We start from the raw sequence: 24,907 nt of genomic DNA, 5'->3' as shown, positions 1-24,907 counted from the left end.
AGAACAATTGCTTTACAGAGGCGTTGCTTCCTTTAATAATTTGTGCCACATAAAGAATACTTTTCACGCTAGGTCATTCAGGGGAGATTTTGGTGGAATGTGATCATTCAGTTTATGCAGCAAAACCAAGTTACCACGATTTAATTCTGCTGTGTGCTCAAATTTTATATTGTACACCCATCAGTTGTTAAAGCATAGCTCCTGCTAAGCTGAAAGCATGAAAGAGAGAGTCTCGTTTCACTTCTGAAAAGCCTGAAAATGTTTTATTCATGTATTTGTAGCACATACATTGCAGGGAGTATTGCTGGATTCAAGAGAGAATTGAACGACCCTTCACAGATGAGATTCTGCTAGTTTAGGATTTTGATTGGGCAGTAAAGAATCTATCAGGTTTTTTCTTCAGCTCCAGGTCATTCATTCTGGACATTTTGATGAAGTCTAAACCAGAGCAATTATGCATTCATGAGCAGGATGCTGAGGGTTTCACTTGGAAAACTGAAGGCTGATAACCAAAGTAAGGATCAAGTATCTTTCCTGAGGCTACTGCATAATGATGAAAAGACCACATCTCAAAGCACTTATTGCAGAAAGCCTGGTGCTGCTCTTCAAGCTGCTGTAGATAAACTGATGGATTTAAAATAACCAGCCCCTTCATCTGTCGGGGCTCAGTAGACCTCTACAGTGCATCAAACATAATGTGTGTTCTAGAATGAAGAGCTTTGTGCTGCTACGAGGCAGAGCTGACAGCTCCTGTTTCAAAGTTATCTTTAATGCAAAAACAAGAAACGTTCCCAACTGTATCCATTACAATAAAGATGCTGGGTGATAAAGTCTGCTACCTAAATCATTTCAGTCATGTATGGGAAATCAAATCTCTATAAGCCTGAATGCACACAAAATGCAAATCACTCTGAACTGCCTCTAATACAAGCACATTCACATCCATCCTCAATTTCAGATACAAGGTGTTATTGTGAGCTCACTGCAGAGCCTGGTGTAACCTGAGTCCAGGGAAATGCTGACTTGGAAAGATGTGTGACAAAGAGCCCAGCCCTGCAAGTGTTTGTTCCCATGAGCCCTTCCAGAGGCAAACAGGCTGCATGAGAACGACTCTGGGGAGAAATTACTCCATATTAAACAATGTACTAATAACGTTAGAGAGCAGGCTGCAGTCTCCAGCTAGCTCGAGAGTATTTGCATTGTACAGGCAAACCTTAATTTGGTGGATTTGGCTAAGAGTTGGGAATGGTTTGTCAAAATAATACTGAGTTTATTTATTGAGACACTAACAACGTTCCCTCCCCACGTGGACAGAGGGGGACTACCCTTGGTACAACACAGCATTGCCTGTATGCTGCTCTTGTGTGGGGACAGGCTCAGGGGACAGGGCTGTGTCTTGCTGAAAACAAGGAGGCCACTAGCAGTGGTGTTGGATCTGGCCCAAAATACTTCACCTTGTAGAGATTTTTGCTGAATGGAAGTTGTTCATTCAAAGTCCCTGTGGATTTCTAAACTAGCTGAAAACTGCAATTTGGAAAAATTTAAGGGCTATTCAGAGTATGATGTTGAGAAGGAAGGAACAGTAAGCTGCACACAAACTGTAAGTGCTCATTTTAGGCATTCCCATTCAAATAATAACACTATATTTTATTCAGGACTTACGTGGCTAGCGTGTGTTTACAGCGAAAGCAGCGCCATGCATCAGACAGAGCAGTATTGTTTCAGAGTCACTGCAATGTACACTACCCAGACACGCTTCAGCCGGACAGATCTCTGAAAGTGAGAGCCATAGGTAAGAGCTGGCTCTAGTTATTGTAGGTGTCATTTCAAAAAATGAAGTAGTTGTGAAGTGCGTGGGCTCCGTTGTGCTCCCTCCCCTCCCGCCCTCCCCGCTTTGTTAAACACATCCATCACATCCTCTTTCCCTGGGTGGATTTCTTCATCACTGATTCCATTGTCCTGTGATGGAATGGAACAGAACAAAGGCTACCAGATCATTTTTCTAAATCACTCATCTGGTCTGGTGAAAACTCTAAAACTCAAGAGAATTTAAATAGTTTAAATGCTGTTAAAGAGCAATGTGGCTCTATTTTTCAAATATTTTTTTTTTAAATTAAAATTTTGAAAAAAGCATAGTACCAATTCAGCCAAGCATCCCATTATGTCTGATTATTTAGCAAAAACTTCCAACACATTCCCTTACTTCTTTTGTTGTACTGGCATAGCATAGAATTAAAACTCCTTGTTGCAGCCTTTTTTCTCATCTGCCTGTCTTTGGAGAGAGGTTATTTTTAGTTTAATGTTTTTAAAAAAAGATACTCAGCCAGGTTGTTTGGTTTATCTTCCTGCTTTCTCCTGGAGCATTTGGAGAAAAGCTAAACAAAAGAACAATGTGCTTTGATACTCCCTGCACGTTCCAAGACTTAGCTAAACAGCCAGCTTTGATAAACTTATCCTGCTCCTTGGTTTGCTCAGCCTACTGGAAAAGCAAAGGAGCAGGAGCAAAGGGCTGCCACGCCACATTCCCTCCGCAGCCTTGGGAGGCCTCTCCAGGGGCCTCTTTCCCACTGACAAATGCAGCCTAAGCATGCCTAAGTGCTTAGGCACTTGTGAAAGTGTTTCTCCACATGTAGGGAGTGAACATAACCACAGAGAACAACCTTGGGCCTTTCAGGAGTATTAGAAAGGAACATACCTGGAAAACAACACAGACACGCTTCTGGAATGCCAGGAACTGCAACTATTTGTTACTGAATGCTCATCGGGTTAATTTTTGCTTTAAAGCAATTTTTGCATAAATTCCTACCTCTTCCAGTCTCTGTCCTTCATCAAGCATGGTTCAACTTGTATTATTGGGATATACCTACTCTATTAATGTAGTCTGTGGGAGGCAGAAACCTTAAGCAGTTAATTCACATTGCTTGATAACCAGTAGCTGAGAAACAGCTTTAGCCATGGTAAGGAAAACTGCTCATTGCCACCAAAAGAAATAAAGAAAACTCTGTCTAATCACTGTTTGTCTAACATGAACACACAGTCATGCTTTGAAAGGGAAGAGTCTGTAATAAGCATGGAAAACTTACTGTAGTTAATAGAGATGCTAACCAAATCTCACTCCCTGGTTTCAAAGCTAAATCCAGACTGCCAGCAGCACAAAACCTTCCAGAGAAATAAAACTAATTACACTTCAGCATTTCTAGACCTTGAGGTTTTTAATCACATACACCATCTTGCTTAACAGTTCATTCACTTAACACAGGCAAGGTACAAGTTTTTGTGGAAGTGTCTGGAAGTGCATCTAGAATGCATTGCCTGCCCACTGTTTATTTACAGGTTTTTTCAATGAAAATCAGTAGCTAATAAATCAAAGCATTATTACACAAACACAAAATACAATCATTAACACTTTACTGGATACAAATGATAAGCATAAGGAAATGTCCATGTACACTCACTGACATGAATTTGTGTTAGCTTGCTACTAATATATGATACTGTGAATTGGTGGTAATGTAACTGAAAGACAGATGTGTATTAAAAAAAATTAGAGAGCCACTCATGTTTGACATGATCTTATACTGAGATAAATATCTACAGACAGTGGTATGATCATGTACATTCACATGTGATCATATCAACATAGTTAATTTTTTTCTGACAAGGTATCATCATCAAGGTAGTTAAACCTCCTCAACAAAGCTTGCTAAGATCAAGTACCAGATAGTATTTTCTAAAGTGTTGGATGATACAGAAACAATCTGTGCAAGTGTAGCAATTTTGATTCAGAAAAAATTTTTAAAAAGTAGTATTTACAAAGGTAATTTTTAAATTCAGTGATTAAATCAAGACTCCAGTCTTCATATTCCAAACACCTGTTCATTTAATTTCTTTTTTTTTTTTGGCGGTTTGCTCTCCTCTCCCCATTCCTTCTCCCCACCACAAATATTAGCCCAGGTTTAAAGTAGACTATCACAATTAAAACTCTTCAAAAAACAGTAAGTTATTCACCTTGTGCCAAAAAGAAAAAAAATAAAAAGAAAAAAGAAAAAAAAAGCAACACTATAACATTACTCATAAGATTTCATAAATCCTTCATAATTGACGAAAGTTCCAGGAGCAAAAAGCTTATACAACTTGGGAGGAGAAATAAAGGAAATAGGAGACATACATCCATTAACTTTTTTGTTTGTTCTTTCTGAATTTCATTTACAAAAAGCTCCTGGTACTTTTTCTAATGTTTCCACGCCTCCTTTCTCTGGCACATATGGTTTAATATACAAACAATTTAAATAAAATGTCAAATTCAAATTCCCACCATAAATAATTCCACTCTTATGAAAACTGGTGGGGTTTTAGCTATTTCAAAACTAGCCCTGCCTGGCTAAGCATTTCATTAGGAATCAGGGGTTAAATAAGAGGATTTTTGCAAAAAAATTTGTTATTCTATTTTAGCCTTGTTACAATTTAATACAAATGAAATCTAGAAGAAACCCTTTTCACTGATGTTTCTTTTTCATACATCCTAATACCCATAAGTTATAACCACACAGGCTGTGCAAGAAAAAGAATTATTTGAGCTTTTCTTTGTTTTCTAGAGATTCTATGAGCCTGTTGATGTTTTTGAACTTAAACAAAAAATAAAAACTCTTAAAGTCCTTATTCTAAATGGTAGGCAAACTCTCTAGCCTTTTTTCTTCATGGAGTGTTATTATCCATCCTTATTATAAGATACTGTATTTCTTCTCAGCTTTAAATTTGGTTTGTCAGTACTGTCTCTTTTTGTTTCCATCTTGTTTTTTCAGATTCCAACTCATTTGGTGAAAGAGCTCATAATTTTACCTCCTTGCTGAAGCTGATCTTTTCACACTGGTCAGCTCTGAAAGTCAGAATACTGAGTGTTTCTCTAGGTCAGACTGGTACTAATTTGAGTATGGAGTGGAACCAAGCTGGTTTGATGTGGAGTTTGGATTGATTTCTTCTCATGCTGGGTTGGAGATGTAGCCATCTCAGGCGGCTCAGGAAACGGGGTGGGGAGTGGTAGCCATTTCCATGCCAGAGTCTCTTAACAGCAAAAATACAGAAGAGAAACTGAGAGAATGAAAAAAAGGCTTGTGGTTGAGTGAAGAGAATTTCCATGTCCGTGAGTGGTGGTATTGTTCACTGAATTTGTGACAGCTGACAGAGAAGTGGAACTTGCTGAAGAATTGTTTGAAGGTGTTGGACTTGTTCCATTGGGACCACAGTAGATCTAGAATGTGGAAAGGAGGGGAAGTAACAAAAAGGGTTATATTGTCTCTTTTTAAAAGTCAGAATAGGTATTAGTAGCAGTGAACACTGTGTAGCCCCCCTCAGACACAGCAGCCAATGATAGATACAAATGCTCACGCCTTGCATTGTGCACTTAAGGACAAAGACATTCTGAATTGCACGTGTGGGATTTGTTAAAGAAATACATCTAATATTTTCCTAAATGTATTTACATGACTGTTACTTTATGGAAATCCTTTAATCCTTCCCTAAATCAGAAGACACATAGGTTTCAAAAAACCTCAGGAAAAAAATAAAAAAGCAAATGTAGAGCTATGTAAAGGCAGATCTTAGGATATGAAAGACTTTCAAACAACTGTGTGAATTGCAGTCTGCCTTTGCAGACTAAGCCACAAACAAAAATATGAGGAAACAACGGTCAAGAATGTATTGATACTGTTTCTGGGGCTGGTTTGTGGCTTCCTTTGAAGCAATGGTGGGGCTTAATGTGAGTGGATTTAATACTTCAGCCTCTCTTATCTTGCTGTGGTAGCACTGAACTGCAGAAGTTGGAACAATGAAACCATACTGATTGAATCACAACCTAGTGGCATTCTAGAAGACACACTCAAAAAAAAAAGTGCAGTGAAAAGAACATATATTAGCAAATTTTTAAAATGCTGACAGAAAGCAAAATAAAAATACCCTTTTCCCCTCATAACTCTGCATTATAGTGACAGAACAAAAACTTGCACTTTGTGCAACATCAATATCAAGTTATTTCCTACATATGCACAGGAAAATTTTCAAAGATAACCTAAAGTATTTTTATTCCTGTGAAAAAAAAAAGCGTGTGAAACACAAGGATTAAAAACAAGAGCAAGAATCACCTTATTGCATCCCCAAAAATGAGCATAGTCCAGAAAGCTTGGCTTCCACTCCATGGCAGAAAACTCTACCAGAGCATTCTGGTAAGCTCTTAGACTTAATACAAGTAAAACCATATTTTTTAAAAGAGGTTAGTTAGTTTAATAAGTAATTCTGTCCACAAAAGTGTCCTTATTTTCTCATGTTTTTAGTGCTGCTGAGAAAATAGATTAGCAGGGAAAAAGAAAAAAAATCAATCCCTCAATATTGAAGCAATGAAGTCTACGTTAAATTAATTAGAAAACTGCATAAGTACTTTCTTTCGGTATTTCCTACTAAAAAAAAGCATACAATAGAAAAACGTAAAAATGGTGTAAAGCTTCTGGTATTTAGCATTTTTGGCAATCGGCACCGTGATGGAAGCAATTGAGGACTGCAGGATAAAAATCGCTGCGTTGAAGTTTCTGTTCAAACCGGTCTGAAAGTGATCAATAGTGAATTGCTGAGTTAATAACCTACAAGGCAAGTCCCAGCCTGCCCTGGAATTTTTTCAGTCTTCATACGAAGACTCCACCATCATTCCACTCTTGGTTATGTATATTTTAAGTTTTCTGGGTTTTAAACAAGAAAACCAGTTGCTCAATTTTTTCTTTTCTTTCGGTGGAAGAGAATGGGCTTATGTCCAAGTTCCCCAGCATCACAGTAGATGGGACCTCAGACGTTTTCTCAACGTGAATGCGATAAATGTGATAAATACCCAAACCCAAAGGGTCTGATCCTTCTCTCAATCACTGCCAAGGGCAAGACTCCACTGAGCACAAAGGAGAAGGGATAATGCCCTTTCTTGCAAACAAAGAGGAGAGGAGGAGGGAACACGATCCAGCAACGCCGTTGCTGTTCATTTTTCTGATTCTGTGCTATTCACCCCTTTTGAAGGGGTGGTCTCTAGGAACAACACACCAACACGGAACCTGCGAGCCCCGCTCGGCTTGGCCGCTGTGGGGAAGCGTTTGGCTCCTGCATCCATTACCTTTGCGCCAAGGGCAAGGCTCGGCCAGCGCAGCAGCCAGAGGCTGGCGCCTCCGCTTCCAGAGCTTCCCTAGACCTCGCACTCCTGCCGGGAGCCGAGCCCAGGACCAGCCCCAAAGCCCCGCACCTTCGGGCGGGGGAACGACCAGACCCGGGTCCCGCTGCACAACTCGTGCCTTCGCGGAGCTCTCTCGGCTTTGGAGGGACCGTTCTCCCTCCGATCAGCGGGGCGTGATGAGCGCTCAGCTGCCGCTCACACCGCGGTTCCGCGGCTTTCCCTCGAGGATCCCACGGGGAAAAAAAAAAAAAAAAAAAAAAAAAGGCGGCCAACTCCAACTTCATCCTTTTCGATTTGACCGGGGTAATCCACGGCACCGCCATCCCCGGGCTCCGGGCTCGCCCCGCCGCCCGCCGCGCCTGCGGAGGAGCCGCCCGCCACCCACGGCCGGGCTCCGGGACGGCGCACACGGCGGGAGCCCCTCTCGGGAGAAGCCCGTCCCTCCGCCGCTCGGGGCGGGAGGGTCTCGCCCTGGGCCGGCGGGGGAAAGCGCCGAGCCGCTGCGGGGCTCACCTGCGTGGGAAGGAGGAGGGCAAGGAGCAGCAGCCCCAGGCCGAGCCGCGCCGCCAGCGCCGTCCCCATGCCCATCTGATGCTGTCCCGCCGCGATGCTGGTGCTGCTCCTGCCGCGGTGGCTGCGGGCGAGAGGGATGCGCCGCTCCGCCGCGCCCGGCCCTTTTATAGCGGCGCGGCTGCCGTGACGCCCCGCCGCCGCTGCCCTCCTCCGCCCGCACCGCTGCTCCCGCCCCCCGGCCCGCAAGTCACTGCTGCCCCCTGCCCGGGCTCCGCTCCCCCTGCCCGGCTCCGCTCCCCCTGCCCCGGCTGTCGGGTCCCGCCGGCCCCTCTCCGGCAGGACAAACCCGGAGCTCTGCTTGCCCCTCGGGCTCTTACAGGCGCTGGCCCCTCTCCAGTGCCGGCGCCGTGTTCTGGTGCGGAGGGATTGGCACAGGGCTGTGGCGCTTGAGCTGCGGTTACTCCAGAGAAACGCTTCTGTTTATAAAAACATAATCTTTTTCCATTAGAAAAAAAATTAAATCATGAAGGAAAGGGAAAAGCAGCTGTAAATATTTCTAAATGGCTGAAGCAGTGGAAAAAAAGCTGGGGAGTTAAGATCCCATCTTGTTTGGAGCTGCCCCACTATCAGTGCTCAGGCTTCAGACCACAGGTTGCAATTTCAAGCACTCTTTGGATCTAAATATTTTATTATTACCATTATTCTTTAAAGAAACCTATGTAACAAGTGGGACACAAAGTTCTTCCAGCTGTAACCTCTGTGTAGGTGAGGTCCTACCTTCTGGCACAGTAAATTCTGTACTTCTATTGCATCTCCCCCCTTGGCTGACTGAAGATTGTTTTGGTGAGGCTCTGACACAACCTTTCAGATGTCTCAGTACTTGGACAACTGAACAAAAATTGTCTGTATCCACTTTATAAACTACAAAGAAGAGACTGATTCCATTGTCACAAAGCAGTTGTTTCTATTTAAAAGAAAAGCAAGATTTTCTGTTGGCTCAGACAAATCAGCAGGTTTCAAAACTGCATAATTTCTGTTTATCTTGGAACAAAGTGTAAGTCCAGCACTACATAACTCACTGGCCATCTTCAGGGGCTGGACTGCTTTTGAAGAGCTTCCAAGGGCAGTCCAAAAGCACAGGAAATGTGGAGAGATGCACTATACAACCAGGTGCTGGGACTTCTGTTGGACAATAATATTTCATTCCAAACTAAGTCTTTCATTAATTCCTTCAGAATGCCCAACAAAGCTATAGAAATTTTATTTTTCCAGAAATAAAGGCATTTTGTACCACCCAAGGTATCAATCCTTATTCTATGCCAGGACAAAAGAGCTTTTGAGAGCTATGCTAAGTCTGAAGCACCATTTCCTTCATTCTGATCACAGCCATAGTCCAGCCCTTAACTATAAGAGGCATAGTCTGTCAATAGAGTAACTATGGGAACAGTCAACAAACTGATGGTCGTGTGTCTCTGCATATTCACTGGTTGTCTGCTGAAGGCTGGATGCCAGAAGATGGGTTTTCATTATTATGGAGATATAAGGAGAGAAAAAAGAGAACTGTGGTGGACTCAAAATGACAGAGTGACAAAGCTGAAAACATTTCTATCACTACTATGCCTTGCCAACAGTTAGTTTTGGTTGTCATAGTTAAATGACTCACAAATGGGGGGGAAAGTCACCTTTTCATTCAGTAGATAAGCCTAACACTACAGAAAAGTGAAATTCCCTGTGAGAGAAGTCATGTGAATCACAGCAATAAAGTCAGGGCTCACATGATTCTGATACCAGATTCCCTGGAGGAGATGAAAAATGAAGGCAATCCAGTTAGGGCTCTACAACAGCCAAAGCAAAGAACATTCTAGTGTAAGTCTGACAGAGATGGTTGCCATTATTATCTCTCCCATCTTGTTTGGGAGAAAAGGAAGTGATACAGCTGTTGCATGATCCCATAGGGATCATAACTGGCTGTTCCAGGTTGAAGCAGCAGCTGAGACACTTAAATGTCAACACCAGGACAGATGAGAATGGGAGAATAACAGTCAGATGGTCTTTCCCATTCTCCCTACCTGGGCATCTTGCCTGAGGTCTTTAACTGTAAAAAAAGAGGATGATGCACACTTCTTGTAAGGTGACATGGACCAATACGGCATGATACAACTAACAATCATTATTATTATTATTATTATTATTATTCAGTGTATTGCACTTCTGGTGTTTTAACAAGGTTCAGTGAAAATGAGGGTATCTTTCTTTTTTTGCTAAAAATATTGTAAAGTCTGTTTCTCTATTTAAAAATAAAGAAAAATACCGAGGTTTAAAAATGTTTGGCAGAAATTATAAATTACAGAAATAGTAAAACTCTGTAAAGTTTATGTTTGGAGGCCAAAATTACCTTTTGAAGTATTCCTGAAATACTAATATAAATAAGGAAATGTACTGTCAGAAAGGGAGAACTGCTAAAAATATTTTAAGACCAAGGTTTTCATTGAAACTTTTGTCATTGGAAATCATAATGCCTAACACTCCATTAGATTTATGCAACCAACTTTCCCCATTCAGGAAAGCTGCAATATTGATTCCCCCTGAACACATAAATCATCTGCATTCGTAATTCTATTTTTTTTTTTTTTTACAACTGAAGTCTATAATGAATTCTGCAAAAGATATATCTGAGCAAGAGTCCAGGATCCAATATATGGATTTTTTGACAAGGCAAGGAATGCTGTGAGCTGAGAACCGTACAAAGTGAAGTACTGCTATCTGGTGGCCAAAAGGAACTTCAGATATTTTTCTTTCAGAAAAGACAATGCGCTCCCTCAGTCAAACACCCTTTGATAGCAGTGTCTCTTAGAGTTCTCATCATGCTGAGACACAGTGTTAAATATTGCTGAATCCTCATTGTTCTGTTTCCTTTAGTTTTTATCCATAGCTCAGCACCTCTCCCACTTAAATACACAGGATTTGATTAGAAAGGTTAGCAAAGAGAAGGGAGAAAATGACCCTGATCTTTTGAATTAAATGTAAGTTCATATGTATATTCTGCCTGTGACTTTTAGGTTGATTGAACTTCACAATAGGCATAGCTCTCCTCATAGTTAGCAGAAGCAAAACTTGTGCTGCTCTGCATAATGCATTGGAAAACAAGATCAGCTAAATTGACTGGCACAAAACCCCAACAGCTGCCTATAAAAGGAGGCAGAGAAGTCTACAAGACACATAAATAATTTATTCAAATACATTACATTTAAATTAAAAGTTCTAGCAAAATAAGTGGAGACAGAGCATTAAGTGGAATTAATGAGAAATAATTTTGAGTTAACCATTAATTTACTCTTACCTTTTAGATGCTAATCTTGATCCATCTAAAATATTTTAGGAGCATCAATTACCAGTGAGAATCACTGGATCCTGTGCTGCCCCAGCCAGCTCGTCACTCTCCTTGATTGTGCATAGACTAGAACTTACTACTTATATATTAGAAATTACTGCACCTTGTGGGTCCTCTCAGTATCTTCATCCATTTCAAGCTCAGGCTACTGCAGCTCCCAGTGCTCACCTGAGTCATATTATGAGTTATTTTAGTTAATACCCACCTGTGAACTTGTGTATTTATGTACTAGAACCTGATGTTTTTTCAAAAGACAGATTTGGAGAAATCCATTTCTGAAGTGTTCATCAACTAGCCCACATATGCTGATCTAAACTGACATAACCTGGTGATATGTTTCCTTGATACCAATTTTAACATATGGTTATGCCTTGAGAAACTCACAGGCCAATATTTCCTAATATTTCCTATATTTCCTAGTATTTCATTAGTTAGGGTGGTCCTTCTCTTGCTGCTTGTTTAGTGGAAAGGACCTGTGTTGCAGCAGCTCCAGCCATAAAATCAAAGTTTGCCAGATATTTTGAAGCACCCTTCCTTACAGTTGCATCTTCACTACCATTGCAGAACAAGACTGAAATACTGATAAGACTGAAACAGGTTGAAACTGATTTTAGACAACTGGACAAAGCTGTTTGGCATGTGTCTTGGATAAGAACTTGGAATATATATTGAGGATTTCATTTCCTCTTCCAGTTCATATTAAATTTTTATTGGTAAAGCTTTTAATGGAAGACATAATTTGTGGTAACATAAATCTCCATTTATTGGTAATAAATGTTGATTAGATTCAACTACAGGTCTTCAAACATGGGCCTTGCTGCCACGATGCAGAGCCAGGGTTCCAGCAGTGACACTGCTTCCCTTCTGTGTTGATCTGAGACAAAGGTGTTGAACTGGTTAGTTAGAGGTATAGTTGTGAAGTAAGCAAAACCATGATTTCCAGAGCTGGAATTGTAAGCCTGGAAGTTTAAGCAGAAGAGAAATTGTGATTCCAAAAACAGTCTCAAGAAGAAATGTGTAAGGGTTGCTGCTTTAATGTCCATGGATATTCTGACTTCAAGGGATGGTGTCAGCCTACACAATTAGGTGTGGCTTCAGATCTGCTTGAAAGCACACCTTTCTCCCTAAGTCAAACAAACTCTTGGGTGACATCAACACAAACAAATTAAATGGTAGCAGAGCCTGTTCTTTGGCCTTCAGGACAACTGACACGTCTAACCCTGCCCACACTATTAAACTCTCCAGCCTCCAGGAGATGGAGGCTAAGTCTGCATATCGGTATGTAGCTGTCCCTGGCCTGAGCCAAGCCCTGAACTTTTCCATGGTCAGGAATTGTTTGGGATCATGCAACTTGGAATAGGACAAAAGCAAGACTGAGCTTTCCTTCACTCGTGAGGCAAAATGTCAGATAACAGCTCTATGGACATGAAGAAGTAAAAATTACCAAAGGTCATCCATTCCATCTTCTGATTTGAGAAAAGTTTAAACATTACACTCAGAAAAAAAAAAAAATCAGTGAAGGGTATTCCCCACCCATAGACCTTCTGTTTGTTTGCCAAACTGTCTTTGCATAATATTTCTCTTAAGTCTTCTTTGCTGCAAGTTTGCATTGCATTGCAACAATTTATTGCATTGCATAGTAAAGTGCACAGACAATAATGATGACCAGATCTGTAACAAAGTGTTTACTGGTTGAAAACCTATCAGACACTTTGCACTGAGAGAAGGAAGGGTTGCATGACAGCAGCCATCTACATCGAAGCGAGTCTCCCTGGAAACCCTTGATGGATGATGAAAGGAAACAAGTGCTTCTATGACGTAATTAATCTCATTTCAACACAGACATCTGAAATGCATTAATCACTTCCTGGAGATGCTGACATCTCTTCACAGACTCCTAAAAGAGTATAGATGATTCACTCTGACATTTGCCACCGTATTTTCCTGTAGTTTGAGGAACAGATTCAATTCCTTCAAGCTTTCTTCACAGGATTTTTGTGCTTTTTTTTGTCACTTTCCTTTGTACTCTCTCAAATCTGTCTTAATTAGATAATCTTTTCCAAAGTAGCACACTCTACTCAAGATAAGACTTCAGCATGCAACAACTCCATTGATGCAGCTTAGAAAGAACAATTTTTCCCAACTGTTTTATTTTGTTTGTGGTTTGATACCATTTTGAGATTATCTCACTCCAGTTCTTGAGCAAGAGTGCAATGTTAGTACTTTTCCCATCTCTCTGAATTGTCCTTCTATGATAAGACTTATTAGTAATTGCAATTATTGCAGTCAAATTCTTCTTAGCATTATCTTGAGCACTAGCTGTGATTTCTTTCACTGGATTTGATATTCCACATTACCACTTTTATCTGGAGATAAAAAGTTAGTTACCCTCATACTATACTGCTACTTTCCAAACAAATGAAAATATATACACTGGAAATCTCCGCATCCTTATTAGTCATTTTAATCATCATCATTAGTTTATGACTGCTGGGATTTCTTCTATCCCTGACACTTTACAAGACAGATGTTTTCAGCCCTGCATAAGAATAATTTTTTTTCTGATAGCAGTGGAAGTGTTTATCATCTTCTGAGAAATGTTGAACATCTGTACCCTGCAATTTGGATCTTGTATTCTGCTTCCATTTTTTTGTTTGCTATTGTTTCCTTGGTTTTGTGGTTTGCTTTTTTGTTGTCGTTGTTTATTTTCTGCCTTCTCTTTGCCAGTTAACAGGGAAGATTTTTACCCACAGTTGTCAAGAAGATAATCTGTATGAAAAGAGAGCTGTCTCATGGAGTACCTAGGTTCAGAATTAATTACTAGCCATGACTGCTGCATAGCATCCTGAAGGGGCTATTCTTTTGTAATCTTTTCTGGGTAATTTCTAGTTTGAGTAGAGGACAGGCAGAGATAACAAAGTAATGAGAATGAACCATGGAGAAATCTGAAAAACAGGAAGATCTAAAGTTGGATGGGAAGACACAATATTATAAACCAAAATAAGAACAAATAAGATTAAAACATCTGTAAAGTAGATCAGCTCTTCTTCCCAATTCATAATAAAAAAGGGACCAGTCTAGGATTTGAAAAGAGGAACTGCTGAAAGGAAACATGTATCAGGTATCACTAGGAGTGTTAAGACTTCATGTATCTTTTAAATGGTGAATACTTTATCACATGGTATCATTATGCAAGGTGCAGAGAAGGAGTGGTCACACAGTGATGAGAACACGCAGAGCTGAAACAGCTAGTTTTGCAAGGACATGCTTCCCTGGGAGATAAAGCATCCCAGATCTTCCTTCCATGTGATTTACACATCTTTTACACCTCTGGAGCTGGACATTGTGAAAGGGTGGGACAGCCTTGACACCAAGCAATATTATTCTGAAATTCTATCCCTCCTTACTGTACCTTTATTGATATTATTTCTTTATGTGTGTGTGTGTGTGTGTGCGTGTATGTCTCTCAAAGATGCATTGAAACAGATACATTCTTCTGTTTAGAGATGCTAGTCAAGAAAACTTTGTCCCTGAGTCACACTGGAAGCTGAAGTACTTTGTGCGTGTATGTCTCTCAAAGATGCATTGAAACAGATACATTCTTCTGTTTAGAGATGCTAGTCAAGAAAACTTTGTCCCTGAGTCACACTGGAAGCTGAAGTACTAGAAGCTCAGCCTTTTTTTCTCCTTTTAAAAGCAAACCTGACACAAAATATTATTGGTTTGGTTTTGTTTGGGGCTTTTAGTTTGCTTGTTTTAAGGAAACTTTAATTATACACAGATGGAGGGACAATTGAAATTTCCCCACTGGAAATTAATAGTGCTAAACTTCCATGTGTATATCTTGAATTTGTTGCTATCAATTAGAAAAGAGAACATTGATTTCTGGTAACTAAAGACATTAATCTGAGGAGAATACAGAGGAAACACAGAAGTAAACAAATAATTCAAAGTACTTAACATTTGCTTATGGACTATGTTGTTTTATGGCTAATAAATAAGGTTCAAATAATGAATGCTTAATTGATTGGTTTTAGTTTTTATTGCATTTGCCACCCACTGTTAGTGTAGCTAGATAAATCCTAGAGCAGCAACCAACACCAGCAGGACCTGAACACGTTCACTACAGAATGAATGAAAGTCTCAAATCCTGTCTTGGGAATCAGCACAATAACTTTTCCTACAAAAAATTACTGTGTTTTAGACAATTAGCAAACAACAAAGTGAGGATGAAACAACAAAACAAATCTTGTTGCAAAGCTCTCACCAAACTGGTAAATTAAAGAATTAGCAGTGAAACTGCAGAGTTTTAATCTTGGTGTAGCTGGATTTGATACCAGACTGGCTGAAGGAAGTTACTCACTGTTTTCCTCCCACTTGCTTAACCACTGAGGTAACACCAGTTTTCACTGGCAAGGCAGCAATGTGTTTCTGGTTTAGGTGGTTCACCATGCTCTGAGATGGAGTGGCCTCACAGCACTTCTTCAGTGCTAGCAGAGCAATCTGCACTATCCACCTCCATCTTCCTTCTTATTATGGCTCAATGTGGCCTCCTACTTTAAAAGATTATAAGAATACAAAAGCCAAATTGGTCAGGTAGTGAAAAGGATGGGGGGAAAAGAGAAATGCTGCATTAACAAGTGGTTGTATCTCCATCACTTAAAGAAATACAAAACAATACCTGAAAGTCATCCCCTTTCCCCTACTCCCCTAATTACCCATCTTTAATGTCTAAGATGGGTTTTCAAGGAATAAGTAAACTGCAAGTAAAGGTGCTTTGTGAAACCTTGCTCACTTCTGGAAAGGGATTCTCTGTGCAGGATACCAATGTGGCTGCAGGAATAAAGTGACAGAAGTTCATAATGCAGTTGTTACCACAAGAGACGAAATGACAACACAAAGAGTTGGTAAGTAGAGAGAAACAGATGTTTCAGGGTACTGGGATAGGATCTGAATATATTAAAGGTATCCTAAAGAGAATAAACACAATGTTTTATGGTAAAAGCACAGTCGATTATATGGTGTGAGAAAGGAAAGTTTAGAGCAGCATGTCAGCTGAAAAGGCAGCACTGGAAGAGCTGGAAAGGGAGATTCTGCTACATGAAAGGTTATTTTTCAGAGAAGGGCTTTAGAGAAAGAGATGATAGGATTATCTGGTCACAGATTGAATGCAAGTAACCAACTAGAGGAATTGTCTCTAGGCTGTGGAATAAGAAAAAAGAACATCTAAGTAGTTACAAATAGGTGTGACATTGGAAGAGGTGAATTAGCAGTCAGGAAGCTCATTATTCAAATGAATATGGACAAACTTAAAGGTGATGCTCGTATGGGAACACTCTGTTTGGCCAGGCAGCATAAATATGCATAGAACACTGTCCAGTCACCTTCTCACCTTGAAATAAGCACTGTAACTCAAAAAGCGTGTGGTCTCAACAAGGCAATGCTGGAGCTAAACCTGCAGAGACAAGTAATCTGGTGAGATGTGCATTGCAGAATGTCAGTCAGAGCTACTCACAGCTTAAAATAAAGAGCCCCATGGCAGCATGGGGCTCTTTATTTTAAGATGCAATGAGTGTCAGCAGACCCAGCGCTGTCACTTGACTGACCTTGCAGGAAAACAAAGGTAACAAAAAACCCTAGGCTGTTGGGAGGGAATTCCCAGTTACAGATTCAAACATACAGGTCAAAAGCTACTGAGAATTTTTTCTCTGAGCTATCAAACCTAAAAGACTAATCTCCCCGTGAGTAAATGGCATAGAGTGTATAGTGAAATACACAAAACGAAAATCAAACAAGAGAGGAATTACCCTTCCTAGAGAGGAGATGACTCCACTGGAAAAAAAAAATCAATTCTATGAGAAAAGCCATGACAAGAACATATCTTGGTCAGACTAATTAAAAAAAAAAAATCCTTCACCATGAATCTGTCAGAGATGAATGATAACTGTTTCTTACCGAAACTGAAACTTTTGACTGTATGTTGCTGAGGTTTTATATTAAAAAAAAAAAAAAAAAAAAAAAAAGTCATCCGAAAGCAGCTTAAAGAACATCCTGCTCAGAGTCTTGAGTGCTTAAGCAAAGCCTTTTGTGCAGGAAGCCTGAGCCCATGACTGCTTTGAGAGGAGCTTTTCACTGCCATCTAATGGTAGCCTGAGAACAGCTACACTGAGGTCTTTACCCCCTCGGAACATTTCGGTTGTAATTACAGTTCTATATACACAAGGCCGGATTAATCATTCTTAACTTAATTTTTGCATTGTTTTTTGTTAAAAAGGCGCATACTGACCCAGGCTGGGAGTTCTCTTTCATGACCCTTCAACTCTGTGGCACGGAGGGAGTCTGACAAGAAGACCTGAGAGACATTGAAGTTCCTCTACAGTCCAGGGCTGATTGAATCCTGGGAGGGTGGAGGGGGGGAAAGCCCAAAAAACTTTGCTAAGCATCTGCTTTCATGACTGAGATGTAATAATAACATGATGTACTTTCCAACTAGTACAACTGGAACAGTTGCCCTCTTAGCTGGACTAGGAAATTAAGCAAGTATGACAGAGGTGATGTGTCTGTTTGGGGTTGCGAAATGATGAGATAAATCAGATTCGTGATGCCTGTTCATGACAACCAAGTTGCATTTCCTCTGCATCTGATTAATTTCTGCTTCTGTGAGATGCAACTGTATCATCACATTTTAAAATGTAAAAGACGGGGTGACTTCAGACACACTCTTTACCTTGCTGTTCAATATGAAGGTGTAATATGGATGTGTAATTCCTGAACAACATAGAAAGGCACTAATACTTATATTTTGCTTTGCAAAGAGTAAGTTAACTTCACTCTCAGCAATGTTAGATCATTAGTTTAATCCTACACGAGACAAATCAAATTCCAAAAGATTTGAAGAGAATGGGGTGTATGGAAAGAGGCTTGGGGTGGTTTTTGTTGGGTTTTGGCTGAGGGATTTTTTTCTTCCTTGGAGAAGGTAGCATTTCTGCTAAGGGAATCCATGCTGCTCTTGACATTTTTTTTCTGTTTTAAACCACTATGTTCCACTATGAATGCAAGAAAATTACTCTTACCATTCTCCCCCCCCCCCCCCTTCCCCCAGTATGTATGTATGTATATTTTATGATGTATAGGGGGAAAGTGCTAAAAAAGTTAGAGGCTATATTCTCAACTGAAATTGGTCAGAATCTCACAGAACTTAGCACTGGAACATTCAAAATGCATAAAGACACAGAGGTGTTCGGAGATTTCTTCCCAGTGAAGTTTCTAAGGAGGGGAAATAGCTTTGCCCATTAATTGCTCCATTACCAAAGATCCCAGATATAAAAACTTCCCATTCAAACATTTCATGACAAAGTTTATACAGGTGCAATATTAAGCAAACACTTATAATGCCCATGCTAATTGCACAGCTGCTGTTCAGCAGTAGTTCTGCAGTTATATCACTTCTCAGATTTGCCAGGATTTTTCCAAGGGATGACTGGTCTGTCAGGTGAGGTGGCCAGCATTTTAAAGCAAAACTGTAAAGTTGAGGAGCTTTTCCATCTGCCAAAATTACCCTTAACCTTGTGCAGCTACTGACATGAGGGCAAAATGCTACCAGTCTGGTTGCATTCTGTGCCTGCTCTGTATGGATACAGAGAATTCCACAAATGCTGAGAAATTGGAGCACTCAGAAGCACAAAGAGACTGGTGCATGGCGTAGAGAAATCTGGGAGAAGACAGAAGAGGGGATGGATCTCTCCTAGTTTCTGAGCTCCACAGAAAAGGAATTATGGATTACCTCCAGTAATGGAGATGCTGAGCAAAAGAGGGAGACGTTATGAGAAGGAAAGTAAGAAAGGTAAGGGAAAACATAAGCCACAGAGGGGTTTGGATCAAATTGTCATGGTGGCCAAGCCCTTCAAATCAATCTGTGATTGGAAAACTTGCGCTTCTACTGGAGTGATTTCACCAGTGAGACATTTTCATGTTTTTCTGGTTTGGGCATGTGGTCAGAGCATGAGGGGCTGAAAACACAGGAAAAAAAAAAACTTCCCTAGAAAGCTGGGAAAATTACAATGGGAGACAGCTCCAGCACATCTCAGTGGAGCAGGGGCAGAGGCGGCCCAAGCACAGAGGGCTCCTGCCGTGGAAGCCCCCGGTTTGCCGAGGAGGGATGGGCAGGATACCCGCTCCAGCTGCTGCCCTCCTGCCTCTCCCAGCTCCCTCCAGCCTCAGCTCCCAGCCGGCCGGCACAGGGCGGAGAAGGGGAGAGACAGCCCCAAATATCCAGAGGGAGGATGCCAAGAGGATGGAGCCAGGTTTTTCTGGTGGTGCCAACTGTTAGGACATGGGCGCCAGGCAGAAAATGAAGCACAGGAAGTTTCACCGGCACATGAGGAAGAACTTCTTTACTGCTCGGATAACGGAGCACTGGAACAGGCTGCCCAGAGAGCTTGTGGAGTCTCCTTCATTGGAGATACTCAGCAACTGCTTGCACACAATCCTGTGCCCCGTGCTCTGGGGTGACCCTGACTGAGCAGGGAGGGTGGCCCACATGCCCACCGTGGCGCTTCCAGCCTCGCTCATTCCGTGATTCCGTGAGGCGCCCGGGCTGGCAGAGCGGCGGGCACGGGCCGGAGAAGGAGCGGCTCCCGGGCGGCCCGCCCTGCCCTGCCCGAGGCTGCGGCCGCCCGGGGCTCCAGCGCGGCGGAGAGGGCGCGGCTGCTGCCGCGGGCGGGCTCGCGGCCCTGCTGGCCCGCTTGCACCCGCTGGCCTGCGCCCAACAAACGAAGGTCGAGCGCTAAAAAGAGGCAATAATATTTGTTTGTACGTTCAAATAACTGTTGGAATTTGCCCCCGAAGTGAGGAGAGGCCTGTGTCTCCTGCAATCGCTGTACCGTCCTGCAATTAAGACTATTTGCATATATTTTAAGTTCACATATTTAGATACGAGAAAAAAAGCCGGGGGAGGTGTGGTTATTTTTATTTGGCCAGTAATTGCTCTCACTGATCAGGGGTTTTTTTCTTTCTCAGCCACAAATACCGCCTCATTTACTATTTCGGCAGGGGTCACTGGGTGCGGGGAAACCAGAGTAATCCCGTAAGGAAGCACGTGTTTCCGTGGGTATGAGACCGCAGTACAAGCCGGCGCAGCACCCAGCTAGCAGGGGCTGTAAATCAGTTTCTGAGAGCGTTGGGGTGTTTTGGGGTGTTTCCACCTACTTGTCCCGGGTTAGAGAGGAGCAGCAGCAGCGGGGAGCTTTCATGTGAGGCTGCTGTTGCGGAGTCGTTCCTGGGGTCACGGCTGCTGCGGTACATAGAGCCCTGCTGTTTCTGCCCAGCTCTAGCACGGCGCCAGTTCCCCTCTGGAGGAGCAGGGCGGGACGTTGTGCAGCGTTCTGCCACGCGGGAGTGTTGTGGTGCAAGCAGAAACGGAGGTTAAGCAGCTTTCGGCTTCTCTGGATTTGCTTGCTTGCAGTGTTCAGCAACTTGCTTGTGTTAACAATGACTCATGTTAAATAGAGATCTCCCTGTGCTTTTTATGACACAGATAGCAGCGTTTCTGTGTATTCTGTGAATTGTATTTCGGATATAGGGAGGGAAGTGCCACAAATGTGTTTGCACAGTTAATGCTGAACACCAGAAAAGGAATTATAAAAGGAGTATTCTGCTGGGCTTTTCTGCATTTGTTTCTCATCTGGTGTCTTAGCTCTTTGTAGTGTTGGCCAGCGTATGAGAAAGTCAGATCATAAAGCCACCTACAGCCTTGTGCTTTCAGGTGATGCATCACTGTATGGGGAACTGGATACTCATCTTTCTGTAGGAACTGTTATGCCATATGTGGGGAAATCCTTCCAATCCGTCAAAGCAGTTGCTCATTTTTACATATGAATGTTTGTTTTATTTTAGGTTATGCTATGACTGGCTTCAGACTCCCCATCAGCACTTTCAGAAACCTAAATGTCTGGTTCGGACTGTGGGAGAAATTTCCCTCAAATAAACTGTATCCCACTTGGAGGAGAAGCTTATTCTGTAGCTGTCAAGCAAGCACAGCGAACTACAGATGTTTCAGTTTTTCCCCAGTCAGACCCAGTGCACTAAGACTCTCTCCAGAGTATATCTCAGTACTTTCTCTGCGGAACAAAAGCAGCAAAAGCTCTAAACGCAGCAGACAAAGCGTACAAGAAGAGGAGGAAGAAGAGGATGAAGATGAAAGTAATTGGGAAGATGAATTTGAAAATGACCCCAATGTAGTAAAAGATTACAAGGATCTTGAAAAAGTAGTGCAGTCTCTTCGATATGATGTGATCTTGAAAGCTGGTCTAGACATGGCAAGAAAGTAAGTACGGAAGAAACAACTTGTTACTGACAAAGATGTCATGCATCTAAAATTTGACTTTTGATAAGTTTTTATTGCTGGAATAATTCAGTATTTGTGGGGGGTTTTATTTTGGTGTAGCTTTTTTGACTCTCTAAATCTATGTTTTGAATGTCTGGATGTTCCTGTTTATTTCACCCTACCTCCCTTGAAACAGCCTGATTTTGCTTTTCCCTGCTTTTCCTCTGCACTATTTCTGAGATTGCTGAGGAGGCATTTTGTATCACTTCATATTTATTTAAAATTAAGGAAATGCAAAATACTGTACTGTGTAATATGAAAAGGTCTAATTTGAGACTGAGGGAATAAAATAATGCACTATTTAATGAATGGAGAAATAGGGGCTGGTAAGTATAAGGGCCACCAGGTAAATGTGCAGTGTATAAATATATCAGTGTTTGGTCTAATGCAACCAGCAGAAGTCTGATATCACTATGTTGTTGGAACAAAATATTAGTATAACTTGATCACTAACAAATTATTAAACTGGCTGGTGCAGGAAAGGGGATATTATTTATTGGATATTCAGGAGACAGATCTCTAAAACAGCTTTTCTGGCACAGAGCAACTATATGCTATTATTTCATTTAATATCCGTGAAAGCCCTTTTCTTTACTTCCAGTTCAAATCTGTCCTCACCTTAAGTGAAGGTGTCCTTTACACACAAATTAGAGGTGTAGAAATGTGCCTTGCCCATGAATGGTGGTGTTGTGTTTCTGCAAAGAAACAATTGCATTTGGTTTGCTGCACACTAACTGCAATAAAACTTTGTTTTTCTTCAGTAAAGTAGAAGATGCATTCTACAATAATGAACTCAGGCTGAATGGAGAAAAACTGTGGAAGAAAAGTAGAACTGTAAGACTTTTAAATTTTTTTTTTAATATGGTACAGGAATATAGCTAAGGCACAGTCTTTTCCCTCTAGATCACTCTGCAAAGGTGAATGCACTGCATTGCTAACATTACTTCCACCTGAGGGGGATGGTGTGATCATGGTTCCCTGGGTAAATCTTTATTCCCTAAGGCAGACAGGAAACTTGTGTGGCTGGAGAGTCAAATCTAAGTTTGAAAGTCAGGAGAAGGCAACAAGGACGGAACATTTTAAGTTGCTGAAGGAAGTGATGATATCACTATGCAAGGTTGATGGAGTAGGAATGATTGAATCTGAGATACTGGTGGAGCAGGCACATGATTAAAGAAAAAGAGGAAGTTTGGTGATAGAAAGGGATTGAAACTGGGGTGGCTGAGGGAAGGTTCTTGTACCTGCAATAGAGCACACAGGACCACAGTTAGCAGAGAGCCAGAAGGGTCACCAGACATGCACTTCTACCAAGCCTTTCTTTATGTGAGCTGATCCTCAGTGGTGGCTACTGTCATCAAAGGGCAATATGATGAGAAGCTTTGATTCCTGATCCCATAGAGTTAAGGCTGGTTTATGAGAGGTGTACTGCTTCTGTGACCTTTGAGAGGAGCACAGGCAGTTGCTGAGCGCTCTGTTCTTTGAAACACTTTAAACTGTTTTGAAGGCAGGAGGAAGAACTTCGCACTTTGCTGTTTTGTGTCTGTGTTGACAGGAAGAAAAGACATACACAAAACCTTTTTCACAGAGTGAGGTGTTGGTTGTATAACACGGAGCGTGAAGCTCTTGGCAGGGAAGGTCATGAGACATGTAATTGTGTATTGCCACAGCTTTCCTAGAAGTTCATCACTGGAGGATCTATAATAGGCCTGGTATTGGCTGCCTTCCTCCTCTCCTGTGAGATAAGAATATGAAGTGGAAAGGAAGGAAGATGGTGGGGATTTGTTTTCCCCAGGGAATGTTTATAATCACTTATCTTCTCTTTCTGTTTCCAGGTAAAACTTGGTGACACACTGGATCTCATAATAGGTGAAGATAAAGAAACAGGAACTGCTGTAGTTATGCGGGTAGTCTTAAAAAAATTATCTGACAAAACTGAAAGTGAAAAATACAAAGTTATTTTGAGGCGTTGGAAAAACTTAAAAGTGCCCAAACAGGATGTACTGAAGTAACAAGGGGTTGCATGTGGCAGTGTAAGATTTTTGCAGAAAAACATATTTTTTTGTTAAATATGAATTTTGGTTGAACAAAATTACAGTACCCTTTTTTAAGGGCTTGTGTCAGAATGTTATCTTGCTCTGCTGCGTACAACAATAATCATGCAATAAAGCCTGTCACTTTTTGCTGTTAGCTTTGTCTTGTGGTACTGTAAGTTAAAAGATCCAACACTTACATTTCCAGGAGGTTTCTTATAAATAATGAATCAATAAAGACTGATTTGATCACTATTTAATTGCTGTCTAAATTTTGTCAATCAGAAAGGTTACATTAAAGCTGACATCACATCAAGCAAAATGGCTTTCTTTGTTTTATCTCTGTTTTCATGAAATAGGGCGAAAGCCCTCAATTATGTAAAGTTCCTTTTTCATTATTTAATCTTAATTAAAGGTTAACAGTACCAACTCCATGCTTACATATGCTGCTGCTATACCAAGAATACAGCAGGGTACTGATTGCAGTGGCATACTCCTAAGCAGGAAAGCTGCATGGTGACAGAGAATCATAGAATCAGAATAGTTTATGTTGAAGAGACAAGATCATTGAGTCCAGCTGTTAACCCAGCACTGCCAAGCCCGTCACTAAGTCGTGTGTCTAAGTGCCACATCTACACACCACTGAAATACCTCCAGGGATGGTGACTCCACCACTTCGCTGGGCAGCCTGTTCCAATGCTTGACACCCCTTTCAGTGAAGAAATCTTTCCTGATGTCCAATCTAAAACTCACCTGGTGCAACTTGAGGCTATTTCCTCTTGTCAAATCCCTTGTTCTCTGGGAGAAGAGACCATCCCCATTCCCCATCACTCTCTGGGCCCAGCCTCCAGACAGGTTTTTACCCAGTGAATAGTGTACCTGTGCCATAAGCAGCCAGTTTCTCAAGGAGAATGCTGTGGAAAATATCAGAATCTTTACTAAAGTCCAAGTAGACATCCACAGCCTTTCATTCATTTCCTCCATTCATTAAGGAGGTTGCTTCAGCACAGATGGAGATCAGGTTGGTCAAGCATGACCTTCCTTTCACAAAGCTGTGATGGCTGGGCCAAATCCCCTGGTTGTGCTGGCCATGCCATACAATGCACTCAAGATTTTTATCTGCTCCATGACCTTCCCCAGCACTGAGGTCAGACTGACCAGTCTGTAGTTTCCCAGATCCTCCTTCCAACCCTTCTTGTAAAAGGGCATCACACTGGCTGACCTCCAGTGACCTGGAGCCTCCGTGGCGAGGCAGGACTGTGGGTAAATGATAGAAGGTGGCTCTGTGAGCTCTTCCACCTGAGTACAGTCAGGTGGATGCCATTCAGCACCACAGACTTGTGGCTAAATGTTACAGCAGGTGACCATTTCCCCTTGGATTATGGGGG

The 24,907-nt window shown here is 41.6% G+C and overlaps 2 protein-coding genes across 2 annotated transcripts; one reads left to right on the top strand and one right to left on the bottom strand.

Moving 5' to 3' along the window:
* Positions 1-3,193: 3,193 nt before the first annotated feature.
* On the bottom strand, positions 3,194-7,872 carry CD24 (CD24 molecule). Its single transcript, XM_039729740.1, has 2 exons — positions 7,715-7,872; positions 3,194-5,248 (listed from the first exon to the last, which is right to left on the bottom strand). Exons 1-2 carry the CDS (start codon positions 7,787-7,789, stop codon positions 5,063-5,065), a joined length of 261 nt encoding a protein of 86 aa, XP_039585674.1. The 5' UTR covers positions 7,790-7,872; the 3' UTR covers positions 3,194-5,062.
* A 12,596-nt stretch (positions 7,873-20,468) lies between these two features.
* On the top strand, positions 20,469-23,779 carry MTRES1 (mitochondrial transcription rescue factor 1). The gene is made up of 4 exons (XM_039725043.1): positions 20,469-20,527; positions 21,000-21,429; positions 22,251-22,323; positions 23,322-23,779. Exons 2-4 carry the CDS (start codon positions 21,008-21,010, stop codon positions 23,496-23,498), a joined length of 672 nt encoding a protein of 223 aa, XP_039580977.1. The 5' UTR covers positions 20,469-20,527; positions 21,000-21,007; the 3' UTR covers positions 23,499-23,779.
* Positions 23,780-24,907: the final 1,128 nt, after the last annotated feature.

The sequence above is a fragment of the Passer montanus genome, unplaced genomic scaffold, assembly GCF_014805655.1.
Source record: "Passer montanus isolate IOZ18808 unplaced genomic scaffold, ASM1480565v1 scaffold11, whole genome shotgun sequence".
Taxonomy (NCBI): Eukaryota; Metazoa; Chordata; class Aves; order Passeriformes; family Passeridae; genus Passer; species Passer montanus.
Note: the sequence above shows the minus strand (reverse complement) of the source record. Positions and strands in the feature narration are given on the sequence as shown.